The sequence below is a fragment of the Anticarsia gemmatalis genome, chromosome 2, assembly GCF_050436995.1.
Source record: "Anticarsia gemmatalis isolate Benzon Research Colony breed Stoneville strain chromosome 2, ilAntGemm2 primary, whole genome shotgun sequence".
NCBI lineage: Eukaryota > Metazoa > Arthropoda > Insecta > Lepidoptera > Erebidae > Anticarsia > Anticarsia gemmatalis.
Genome location: NC_134746.1, coordinates 3,302,933 through 3,314,993, shown reverse-complemented (window position 1 = coordinate 3,314,993; position 12,061 = coordinate 3,302,933). Strand labels below are relative to the sequence as shown.

Genomic DNA, 12,061 nt, shown 5'->3' with positions numbered 1-12,061 from the left:
TCTATACTAATATTATAAAGCTGAAGAGTTTGTTTGTTTGTTTGATTGTTTGTTTGTTTGAACGCGCTAATCTCAGGAACTACAGGTTTGATTTGAAAAATTCTTTCAGTGTTAGATAGCCCATTTATCGAGGAAGGTTAGAGGCTATATATCATCACGCTACGACCAATAGAAGCAGAGCAGCAGTAAAAAATGTTACAAAAACGGGGAAAATTTTGACCCATTCTCTCTTATGTGACGCAAGCGAAGTTGCGCGGGTCAGCTAGTCAGATATATTCAGATATTATTCATTTTGTGAATAAATGACTATTAGATAGTCTCAGTATATTTTGCAACGAATAGATTTTGGGTTAAAATTTGTTCTCACTGTTTCTGCTCTCAGTTCAGTTTTTCACATAAATTTATTTATTATACTTTTCGATTGTTGATAGTCTGTTGATAGAGGTAGTAAAAGCCTTTAGCTTCTAATCTAACACATTCTTTTAAATTATATTATAAGTAAATTATCCCCGTATACTTACACTACTTTTAATCTGGAATTTTAAATCGAATTTGCAGGGATTAACTTGTAGATTAAGAAAAATCTAAAGCACGTCAAATTATAGGCAATCATGAATTAAATTTTCACTATAAAGTATTAGATAATGGTATCAATCTGGAATAAAAACATGTGTTAATAACCAATCTGTATTAATTAATATATCTTAAAGATAATAATGTCACGATAACAACGTCACCTGCCGAAGATTAGGGATTTAAGAATTTTAATTAAAATCAGTATATATACGCGACTTTGGGGGCAACCGTATCTTTGGTGGAGGATATTTTAAAAGGTAAGTAGGATTGATATTATTTTTGAGATAAAAAACCTTTATGAGAGATGGTGAAAGTGATAATTTTGAGGGATATTTGCGATAAATAAAGTTCCATGTTGGTGACATGGTATTATAGATTTAAAATCCAATTTGGAGTCCTATCACAATAATTTGCATTGCAGAAAATTGTTCTCAATCGGATTTTATACCCCAGTAGAATATCAAAATGATAATAAAAATAAAACATCCTTTCTTCTTAAATAATAACAACAATTATATTTAAACTTTGTTTAAGCAGATTGTCAAGATGAAATTCGTCGTAGCGTTCACTCTCCTCGTAGCTAGCATCAGTGCTTTACCTCAAGAGCCAGGTAAATATAAAAAGTTTCTATCATTTTCCCATTCATTTTAAGGTCCATCTTTACCCCATTTACGTTGTCAGTGTACCCTATAACATGCTACGAGTCTAAAGCCTAGGTCTTAGTTACTTTTCACCAATGACTACATCTCCATATGATTCAGTAATAGCGCATCTGCGTAAAATTAATATATTTTACTTACATACATATAACAAACATACTTAAGATGTCGCCATTTTGCTATGGAAATATACTGGAGGAGGAGTCCAAAAACCATCAGATATTTTTATTATAAATGCTATAAAACTTTGTTTTTTCCAGTGGCTGAGCGTTTCCTCATCACTGATCAAATCATTTCTGCTATTGAGGATGTGATCCAGGATATCAAGGACGCCGGTCTAGACCCTCTTCATATTAAGAGAGAGGCTGCTGAATACGCACTGCCTGTTCCTGTGTAAGAATTACCTCATACAATCCTAACCCATAGTTTCTAAATTATAAATTAATAAGATGCTGACATCCAGATTTAATTTCGTAGATTTAACCATTAGAATACCTCTTATATGGCCAAATTATACTTACTCGTACACACTGTTGTGGTGGTTTCATGAATGTTTTGTCCTGATGAATTGTGTGGTCTAAGCATTACGTGGATATGTATTCGTATAACCTGTTTAATATTGCTTTTTCCTCTTAACAACTAAATTGTAAAAAAAAAAATTTCAACATTCACAACAGGTTATTAAGCATTATCAATCTCTTTTACTCCTACTTTAAACAGGATTTCTTCTAATCCCTTACAATATGCACCGTTTTCTTCACCAGGATCTTCAACGCTGCCGGTTTTGTGGACGAACTCCTTTGCACCGGTCTCAGCAACATCGTCATCAACCACATCAACTACGATACCTTAAACTTCCGTCTCACTCTTGACCTTGAACTGCCACACATCCATTTCTCTATTGGTAAGTAAAAAACTTTTACTTATTCATCTTTATCTTTTATTAAAAATACTTTCGATAATTCAAAAGCAAGAAAGGAGCTTCACAAACAAGGCAGTTAAAAATATAATTTTTCATGTTAATCTCCATAAAACCCCGATACCCAGGCGTATCCAACGTTCAAACCACCTTCAAAACATTTTATATATAAATGACCACTCAATTATATATCAGCCTTCCTCACAATTCATTTCAATGCAATTCGTCTCTGTACTCACGAGTCTCACATGTCATTGGATGTTATCTAAGAATGTTATTCTTAATTATTTCAGGCTCGGCTGCCGGTGAAGCCGTGGTCTTCGACAACAAACTCTCTGCTGAAGGATCTGGCAGGTAAGAATACTATTAAATACAATACGTAAATATTCAGTATCGGGTGTATTTAGCAACGTGGATCAGAATTCCGGTACTCATATTATAAGGTGTTATAACCCAGGTAACTGGGTGGAGGAAGTCCGATAGGCAGTTGCTCGATGTAAAACACTGGTATTCAGCTGTATCCTGTGAGAATGCTTGCCAACTTTAACATATTTGAAATAAAAGCTAGGCTAGTCATATCTTATGGACGCCCATAGCCAGTTCCTCACGCCTATCGGTAAATGATAGAAAGAGCTAAGCCCCCACTGATACTGTCACTCTATAGATGAGTGACCGTTTTGTGGTATTTGAGCTGAAATTTTCCATGCTTTGGAGAGGGTAGTTTTCAATTAACATCTTATCCCGGCTTTCTTGATTTGCTGTAAAAATACCTAACAGACAGACATATTTTCGCAATATTATTTTTATTTTAATTTTATTGTATGAAAAGTATTTCAGGGACTGTATAGACACATAGAATAATGAAACACCTAAACAAATAGCGTCAATTTAAATTCAAGGCTAGTCTTTATCTCAAAAACAATGTCGTGGTATTTTTACAATATATTGTCGTTTGAAAATTTTTATCAACACTCACTGATTTAAAAATCTCAAGCACTAATATATTTTTTATAATTCCCTTAGATAAGATATTGGCAAATTATCAACGATAATTGAAAGTAGATTTGATTTTTAATAAGAATAATCACCAAATAATCCCTTTTGTTATTTTACTGAGAATATATAATATACCTATACGAGTGTAAGATTTGATAACAAATTACGTTCTTTAGGTGAAAAATAATCGTCATTATACTGCACTGTCTGCATTATATTACAAGAGTGTGATTTCCTACCACTTTCCAGATCGATCGTGGAAATTAACTGAAAATAGTCCATACAGTTTCCGCTAGAGGCGCTGATCAGATTTTCATACAATCTTTTTCGAAAATCCAATTTTTCGAAAGAGGCTGTCGAAAATCGTCAGTGATATAAAATCTTACTACAAAGTTAATAACGTATTCAGCAATAAACATTTTCTTCGAGTAATTTTGAGGTCTCAAGAAAGGCCCCCAACTAGATCGTCGGACGACATCCTTGATAGTGTATTGTGTAGGGCTGCGATGGATGAGACTGGCGCAAGACCGTATAAAGTGGCGTACTGAGGGGGAGGCCTATACTCAACAGTGGGTGGAAACAGGCTGATTAGATAGATAGAGTTTTAAATTAAAATCGCTCGCTTGTCTATACAATCGACCATAGAAAATCGCGCTACCGAACTTCTATTGCAAAAAGGAAATATAATATCTGGTATTGAGATTTATTAAATGTTTTTTTTTCTTACAGCGTTGACATTCGTGGTCTCCGTGTCAGACTGGTGATCCGTGTTGGCATCTTCGGTGGCATCACTATTCGTAATGTCGACACTGACTCTTCTCTGCTAGGCATCAACGTAAGTGTTTATTTACAAGTCACTTGACTTTCTGTAGACAGAGTAAATTTCTGAATGTGGCCGTTTGTATTAATTTAGTTTTTAAACCTTATGGTGTCATGGCTGAGCCATTATCGGATGTAGTAAAATGATTGTTTACATCCATGTTATAGATTAAGGCATCTAGCAAAAGCTACCATAGGATTGACATTGTCATTAGGCCCCTTTACACCCACACTCTATCGCGCATGAAACTAAAATCGCGCGTGAAAGAGCGCGCGTGTTAGGGGAAAGGAAAGACCACGCGCCGCAAATAATCGCGATGGAAGAGCGCGCTGCTTTCCCGCGCGTAATCATGTACGCTCCTAAGAACGTGCGTTAGAGTGTGTGTGTTCTAAACACTTCCGTAAATCTTCTGCAATCGTCACGTTTTTATAAAATTAATCTGAAAAACCTTCTCTACCAAGAAATTTTGTTTATATTAGATTAGAAATAACTATGTCTTTCTATTTGCAGTCCAACCTGAGATTGAGGCTGCTGGGCTATGACCTCTCTGCGCAACTGAACAAATTCCTTGGCGAGACTGTCCAGAAGACACATACCGATTTCAAGGTAAAGTTAATTATTTTAATTGAATTGACTAAAACATGTGTTTTATCGAGGTATTGTAACGATCTAATTACTATAGAGGCTCTAAATATGTGTTTGTCCCGTTAATTGTGCTCCTTATTTGAAATACAGTAGTCGATAACAAATTTAACTTCAAAAAACAATTAGTGATAGTTCTATTACTTAAGACTTGCTTTACAAAATACAGATGCTTTTAAGATATCTCACTAGCAGCGCGATTCTGTACAGTCGGTTTATTCTGTACTGTTGAGAATCGAAAGTTGAAATTTAGAATGTACTACCAAAATAGTTCCTAAGACGCCCATTATAGGCGCTGATCAGATTTTCATAAATAATTTCTCGATGACAAGCCGGCTGCCGGTACTCGATAATAGTACAAAATCTAGCCACTGAACCTAACATACTTTGTTTTTTTTTTTTCAGAGGGACATCGATGAGCTAATTTCAATCGTCTTGTTGGACGTAATCAACGAAAACATCCTGTAAATTTTATAGCAATGGATTATAAATATAATATTTATTAAATATATTTAAATTGCATTATGTTATTTTACTTTCGATTACAAAATACTTTACTAAACTTTAACTGTAGCGCGATTCTTTATATTCGGTATCGAGTATCGAAAATTTGACACTCAGAATGTACTGTCAAAATAGTTTCTACATCGCCCGTTAGAGGCGCTGATCAGATTTCCATACAAAATTTCTCGATGACAAGCCGGTTGTAGGTAGTCGATAGTAGTAGAGAATCTAGCTATTGATCTCACATTCCCCAAATAAAGAAAAAAAAATATTGTGGGACGACTCACACACGGTCATCTCGTTCCAAACTAAGCAGAGCTTGCACTATGGTAATCAGACAACTGATAAACATACTTATATACTTCTAAATACAAACAGATAAATTAACATCCAGGGTCAGAACATACACTCGTGCTCATCACACAAATATTTGTCCCGGGTGGGATTTGAACCCGTCACACGCGGCGCTCCGGTTATTGCGGCGAGGTGACCACTCAAACCACTGCACTGCGCCAAACGTGCAGTTAAATGGATATATGTTAAACAACTATATGAATCAAACAAATTGTAATATTCGAGCGAGTATAGAGTTATCGTTTGCAGCCGAGTCTGAGGTCTACAGTTGCAGTACAGAAAGTATAAAAACACAATTGGTAACGATAAAAAGTAACATGTATTTTCAAATTTCATAACGTATTTACAAGTTCACTCTTACATTCTGAATAATATTTTCGTGTAACAGTATATTATGTGATTCTATTTAACAATAGAAGTAGTCTTAACCAATAATGTCTATGAGGTTGAGGTCAGCCAGAATTTCGTTACCATATTGTAGCACTAAAGCGCTGATCATTTCGCTTATTTCGACCTGAAAATAAAAATAATAAATATTACAGTATAAAATTCTTCATCGTGAAGAAGACTAAGTATTGTGAAAACCTTGGTATGCCTAATGGCAGCAAGTCAGCAACACACGTTTTGGCTTACAGGGGCTAGCTACTGACAGCCATTAGAATAATGTAAATTATTGCCCAGTATGGTAGGCACGTTTAAAACAATCTCTCGTTCTTGAAGTATACAAGTCACTCATCTCACTAAACAAACGCAAAAGCTATCGTTTTTTAATAATAAATTAAAATTTAGGTCTTACCTCGTACATTTTGACCAGATCGGGTACGAAGAAACCTAAGAATGTATTGACGAAAGCATCCAGAGTTGCATCACCTCCTAATAATCCGTTGATGTGGGACTGAAAATACAAAAAATATGACGTAAGTACACATCATTAAACAAAAACCTTCACTGCACATACATATGTGTCGTATATCAATAACCTCAAAAATTACTTAGCATATTTTCAATCAGTTTTCACTGATTCAGAGGTTGATGATAAGGTTTTAGTTACACATTTATTCGATATTGCCTGAAGCTGCTAAAATATGATTGTAAAAATGTCGAACTGACTAGGAGACTTATGTGTTACAGACTGCCTCGTACAACGAAATTAATAAATATGCTCACCTCAAAACCTCGAAGTCCTAACTTAATTTCACACTCTTGCAATCGTACGTGCAGCGTGCCCAGGCCCAGGACAGGTCTTGCGAGCACGTGACCAGATATTCTTGGCTCGAATAAGAAGATTCTGTAAAGAAAAACAGAAATTACATATAACGGAGGTACATAGTATTTGTTACCAGCAATCCAATATGACAAGATGTATAAAAATGAATGTGACAACATGTTTGTAATATGATTCTATAGATGAGTGGCCTTGAGCTGAGCATTTCCATTCTTCAGAAGATGCGTTAAGAATAGATCCTGTTTGTTATCAATAAAAATAACAGTCGCGTCATGTCAAAGTCCTTCTAGCTTGTGCAATTTTACTATTGGTTTACAGAAACCCGTATTATTATTGACCTCTTTAATTTTACTGGTTTCGTTCAATAAATTTGTTTACCTTGCGTCTCCAGCACCGAAAATGTTGATGCCATCCATAGAAGCTGCTAGATCGTAGTATCCTGCAAATAAATGGTCATTACGTTAAGAAATATCCAAAATTTGTATAGAAAATAAGCTGGCTATTAAAAATTTTGCATAAAAACCTAAGCCCTTAGCGGGTGCCATAAAAACTATTTTTTTTGTTCAATTAAAATAAGTAAACTCTTGACAGTCGACTATACGGACTGTATAGAGAATAGCACTAAAGACCAATGCAAATCCAAACATTAAGCAAATCAAGGTAGAATGTATATTTGTATGATATAATATCTAAAGGTTATACTAACCAGCATCTAAATGCAGGACTGGAATGTGCACATCCAGTTGGACGCGGTAGTTCAGCGACAGTATCGGTCTTCTCACTGTCAACTCTTCAACCACGAACGTACTCAGTTTGTGTAACTTAGCATCGCCTATCACCACCCTTAGGCTAAACAAATTGAAGTCATATTTTAGTAGAATCGCTTGTATTTACTTGATAAATGTTCAAATTCTGTTTGCGTAGAGTATTGGACTCGATCTCGAGGTCTTGGATTCGATTCTCGGCTCGAGAAGTTATTGGACTTTTTGAGTTTCTATTAGACTATACCAAAGTTACGAGGTTTGATAACATGCACTGCTAATGGCTCAAGCTGCATAATATAGCTACAGACTCGTCCCTTATTACACAGGTCTGACGTTTTAAACAATGAAATTGACTCAACTGCCTCTGTGGCGCGGTCGGTAGTATATGCGACAGCGGTGCGAGAGGTCTCGGGTTCGAATCCTGGGTCGGGCCAAAAAAAGTCTTTTCTGAGATTTTCTGTTAAAAATTTCTTAGAGATTGCCCGGAGTTGGGAAGTTGAGGTTGAAGACCTCCGTGCCTCGGAGAGCACGTAAAGCCGTCGGTCCTGCGCCTGACCTCTCACTGATCGTGTCGGTTATCCGTCCCACCAAACTATAAGAGTGATGGAATAGAGAGTGTACTTGTGTATTGTGCACACACTTGGACACTATAAACAAAGTCCTGCACAGATGGCCAGTTTCAATGAAACTGACCGCCGTAGCCGTGTATCGGCTAGGAGGACATTATTATTATTATTAAGAAGGACATTAGCACCTTGGACTCAAACTCGAAACCTCACGATCAGCAGTCATATACACTACAATCCAAACCATAGAAGCAATTAATATTTTTTGCAAAAAAGAAAAGACAAAGCAATTTATAAGTTGGCTGTCCGCCCCATGGGGTATATTAGAAGTATTTCTGTATAGAGTTCAACTTACTCAGGCACAGATATAATGGTTTCATCGACTTCAACATGGTGTATGTACAGGGGGTCCAATACTGGTAGGGTGCTTGAACCAGTCAGCATTGTCTCTCTAAACTCTTCTAGCAAACCTTTTAACTGCTGTTCTATTAGTGCATTTTTCATTGCAGCATCTGAAAATACCATAATATAATTTTGCCTACAACTTTTCCAGACGATTTATTGAAAATGTTGCTCATATCATTCATACATTGTATTTTTATATCGATTTTGTTTGTATGTTTCGAATACGAAAAGGACACATAAATGTTCATGAACAAACAGAATTGTGAAATAGTAAATTTTGGATCTGTATTCAAAAAAGAAAATGTATGATACAAAACTTACCTCCTTCCAAGATTTCTTTACCAGTGAAGAACGTAATGTCAGAGGGATATGAGAGGACTAGTCCGAAAATGGACAGACCAAACAGCAAAACTGGAGACCACTGCATATTTGAAACTGAAAATATAGACAGTTATCTATACTAATATCATAAAGCTGAAGAGTTTGTTTGTTTGTTTGAACGCGCTAATCTCAGAAACTACCGGTCCGATTTGAAAAATTCTTTAAATGTTAGATAGCCCATTTATCGAGGAAGGCTTTAGGCTATATATCATCACGCTACGACCTATAGGAGCAGAGTAAAAGTAAAAAGTGTTACAAAAACGGGTAAAATTTTCTCTTATGTGACGCAAGCGAAGTTGCGCGGGTCAGCTAGTTCATTTATATAGGCAGTCTGTATACCTGTACTCCGAAGTGCTACTAGAATTTATGACGAGTTATGTTATTTTATATGACGCTCTAAGTAAAATATGCCTTCCTCCTAAATGGTTGTTACCACACATAAAAAATAATTTTCTTATATACTTGTAATAGTCAATAATAGAAAGTTAGTGATACCGGTCGGCAAGAAATTGTATTTTTTTTTTCAATACAGCAATAAGTTTTTGCCATGACCTGGGATTTGAACCCGAGACATCATGATGCATATACTTCTAATACAAAACAGAGATGTAAACACTTTTAATCTGAACAAATATCATGCTTTTGTATACTACTTATAGTAGCAAACATTGAATAATAATATGCACTTATATAATTCTAGAAAGAAACACACTTGATCAATAAATTGTTACGTTTATATAACCACTAGTAATGCTGATGTTTTCTGTTTAATTTTAAACTGAAATCAAAGTAACTGCACAAGTTAGTATTATATTTCCTTTTTATTTATTCTTAAACATGTCCGTTCCACTACAGATTTAATTACACTATGATCAATTTACCCGACAAGAAGGCGTTCAATTGTTTGCTTCATTATTATAACACAATAATAATTTATAATAATATTTTAATAGTATTCCTTTGATCTACTTCCGGAATAATTACAATAGAAAGAAAGAGCATATTGATTCAATTTAATAATATTATACTAAATTATAGAAGAAAATAATGTCACTGTAAATCTATATAATATTTTGTTTTCATTTTAACTTATAGTACAGATAAATACTATTTATAAAACTTGCTTTTGCATGCGACTTCGTCCGCAGGAAATGATTTTCAGAGTAAAAGAATTTTATATAATGTATACATTATAAATGCGAAAGTTTGTGAAGAAGAAGGTATGCATGAATGTTTGTTACTGTTTCGCAAAAACTACTGCCCAGATTTTGATGAAATTTGGTACACAGATAATCTGTAACCATGTTTAACAGTGAGGTTGCTTTTCACTCCAGAAAACCATTAACGTGAACAAAGACACGAGTTGAAGTTAGTATGAGAAAAAACAATTTAAAAACTCACCTTGCCACTGCGTTTAACGAACTGAAATGTTGACAAAATCTCCTTGTCTTTTGATAAATAGTTATTAATTATTGACACATAAGATATAGATTATAATTATCAATACAATCCGATTACTTACGATATTGATGTTTATTCTGTTGTTCAATTATTTTAGTGTTGAACTCGTGATAACACCGTGGGCTTAAGAAATGGCTTAAGAAAATGTAATCATAATTTTTGCGTGCTATAAAAGTGCTTTATGGCTTACTACTCACATATTCGGTTCGGCACGTTCGTTTCGGCAATTTGTCTAACAGTAAAACTGACTCAACTCATTTGTTCAGTTAGTGCCGATCGGGTTCATCTACACATATTAGGCTTTTGCCGCCCGGCTTTGATTAACGCCAGACCAAATGTGTGTAACAAGCGTTACCGCTAATTTCTGCTATATCTAAAAATCATTTTTAGAGCACTATATCCTCTCTTCTTGTATGCTATACTAAGTATACTCACGAGATCCTTAATATGCTTACTTACTTTTTGTGGCTGTGAGTTTCTTGCTAAGTCTATTCAGAAGGCGCTAGCCCTTTTTAAATGTTATTTAACGACTATCATAAATGTTGGCATATGACCCAAAAAAAAATATATTTTGTGTTATAAACCTGCCTGATTTATGTAAATCGCGGAGTCGAGATTTGAACAAATATTTATGTTGCCTCAACGCTGGTTTGGCTTTGTATTCGTGGTTGATGATTATACATGTTTAGTTCCTAGTGTGAGATTTGTCTTCAATAAGAAATCAACTCAGAAAGCTATTAAACTCACTACTTTAAGAGCCCGAAACTTCCATTTACTTTCTACAAGACTTGCCCAACGAAGATTTTGTCCAGCTCAGCTTGAAAAATAGGCACATCAAACTACATTTACTTTACTATTCTACTATCAAACACAAAGTATCAATGAAATAGTTATCAGTAGGTAAATATTATTGTTTAATTGTTTTCTTAAGTGCTACTCACATGTGTTATCAGAAAATTGGAGTATTAATATAAGTACTACATAGTTTTTAAGTAGGCCGGATTTGCTAGTCAGGTTATGTAACAAAATATTTTTTATTAACTTTATCTTGTTTTAAAGTAAAGTTAGCAAAGCGCCATCTCTTAATGATAGTAGGAACTAGTAAGTGCCGTGAACAAATACCATTTCTCCACAGTTCTTGAAAGTTAAGTTCAAAATAATACTTAAGTAATAATACCTTAAAAGAAAGGGCATCTCATATCCACATCGACGCTTGAAAGGCAATCTTTACTAAGCGACATAAATCCGTAAAATGACTTAAATATACCATTCGAACCGCAAGATTTTTCTGCGTCGTTTAGTCTAGGCGTTATAGCTCTACGACGCTTTTTACTGTCGCTTCGATATGCCATGATTTTGTTGAAATCTACATTTTGCGTTTACTAAGCGACCAAAAAAAAGTCATTTTAAGAATATCCGTCAGTTACGACATTCGAACTATTAGGGATATGAATTTAGTTGATTTTCCATGTATTGATTATTACATTTATTTGTATTTACGTATTTTTACTTGTTATGATTTTTTCCTTTAAAACTACTTAGTAGATTTTACTTATAATAGTCAATTGTAATCTAAGCGGTAATGTATTTTCTCTTGTTAATATATTTTATGCCAGTGTCAGTTGTATCAATTCACCTGTAATAGAGTGGAAATATATTAGAGCTTATACATTTTTATTTAAAAACGTTTATTATTTATGTTGTCGATTAGATAGTATTACTTGATTTTTGTAATGGAAAAATATGTCGGTTATTGAGTATTACTTGTTTTGCATAATAGATAAAAATG

At 34.6% G+C, this 12,061-nt stretch overlaps 2 protein-coding genes across 3 annotated transcripts; one reads left to right on the top strand and one right to left on the bottom strand.

Moving 5' to 3' along the window:
* Positions 1 to 703: 703 nt before the first annotated feature.
* LOC142978046 (uncharacterized) lies at positions 704 to 5,134 on the top strand. The gene is made up of 8 exons (XM_076122285.1): positions 704 to 833; positions 1,114 to 1,186; positions 1,496 to 1,628; positions 2,000 to 2,139; positions 2,448 to 2,508; positions 3,880 to 3,985; positions 4,481 to 4,576; positions 5,018 to 5,134. Exons 2-8 carry the CDS (start codon positions 1,123 to 1,125, stop codon positions 5,078 to 5,080), a joined length of 663 nt encoding a protein of 220 aa, XP_075978400.1. The 5' UTR covers positions 704 to 833; positions 1,114 to 1,122; the 3' UTR covers positions 5,081 to 5,134.
* Positions 5,135 to 5,770: 636 nt separating this feature from the next.
* Positions 5,771 to 10,255, bottom strand: LOC142978037 (uncharacterized). Of its 2 annotated transcripts, none has more exons than XM_076122262.1 (8): positions 10,213 to 10,255; positions 8,752 to 8,865; positions 8,381 to 8,537; positions 7,402 to 7,544; positions 7,074 to 7,134; positions 6,638 to 6,758; positions 6,267 to 6,365; positions 5,771 to 5,984 (listed from the first exon to the last, which is right to left on the bottom strand). In XM_076122262.1, exons 2-8 carry the CDS (start codon positions 8,855 to 8,857, stop codon positions 5,895 to 5,897), a joined length of 777 nt encoding a protein of 258 aa, XP_075978377.1. In that variant the 5' UTR covers positions 8,858 to 8,865; positions 10,213 to 10,255; the 3' UTR covers positions 5,771 to 5,894. The 2 variants fall into 2 exon arrangements, with proteins under 2 accessions (XP_075978377.1, XP_075978387.1); XM_076122272.1 differs by lacking the exon at positions 10,213 to 10,255 and adding an exon at positions 9,524 to 9,544.
* Between the last annotated feature and the right edge of the window lie 1,806 nt (positions 10,256 to 12,061).

Coding starts and splice junctions, on each gene's coding strand:
- LOC142978046 (XM_076122285.1), top strand. CDS start 1,123: ATGAAATTCGTCGTAGCGTTCACTCTCCTCGTAGCTAGCATCAGTGCT. Junction 1,187..1,495: donor TGCTTTACCTCAAGAGCCAG/GTAAATATAAAA, acceptor TGTTTTTTCCAG/TGGCTGAGCGTTTCCTCATC. Junction 4,577..5,017: donor AGACACATACCGATTTCAAG/GTAAAGTTAATT, acceptor TTTTTTTTTCAG/AGGGACATCGATGAGCTAAT.
- LOC142978037 (XM_076122262.1), bottom strand. CDS start 8,857: ATGCAGTGGTCTCCAGTTTTGCTGTTTGGTCTGTCCATTTTCGGACTA. Junction 8,538..8,751: donor TAAAGAAATCTTGGAAGGAG/GTAAGTTTTGTA, acceptor TGGTATTTTCAG/ATGCTGCAATGAAAAATGCA. Junction 5,985..6,266: donor ATCTGGTCAAAATGTACGAG/GTAAGACCTAAA, acceptor TTTTATTTTCAG/GTCGAAATAAGCGAAATGAT.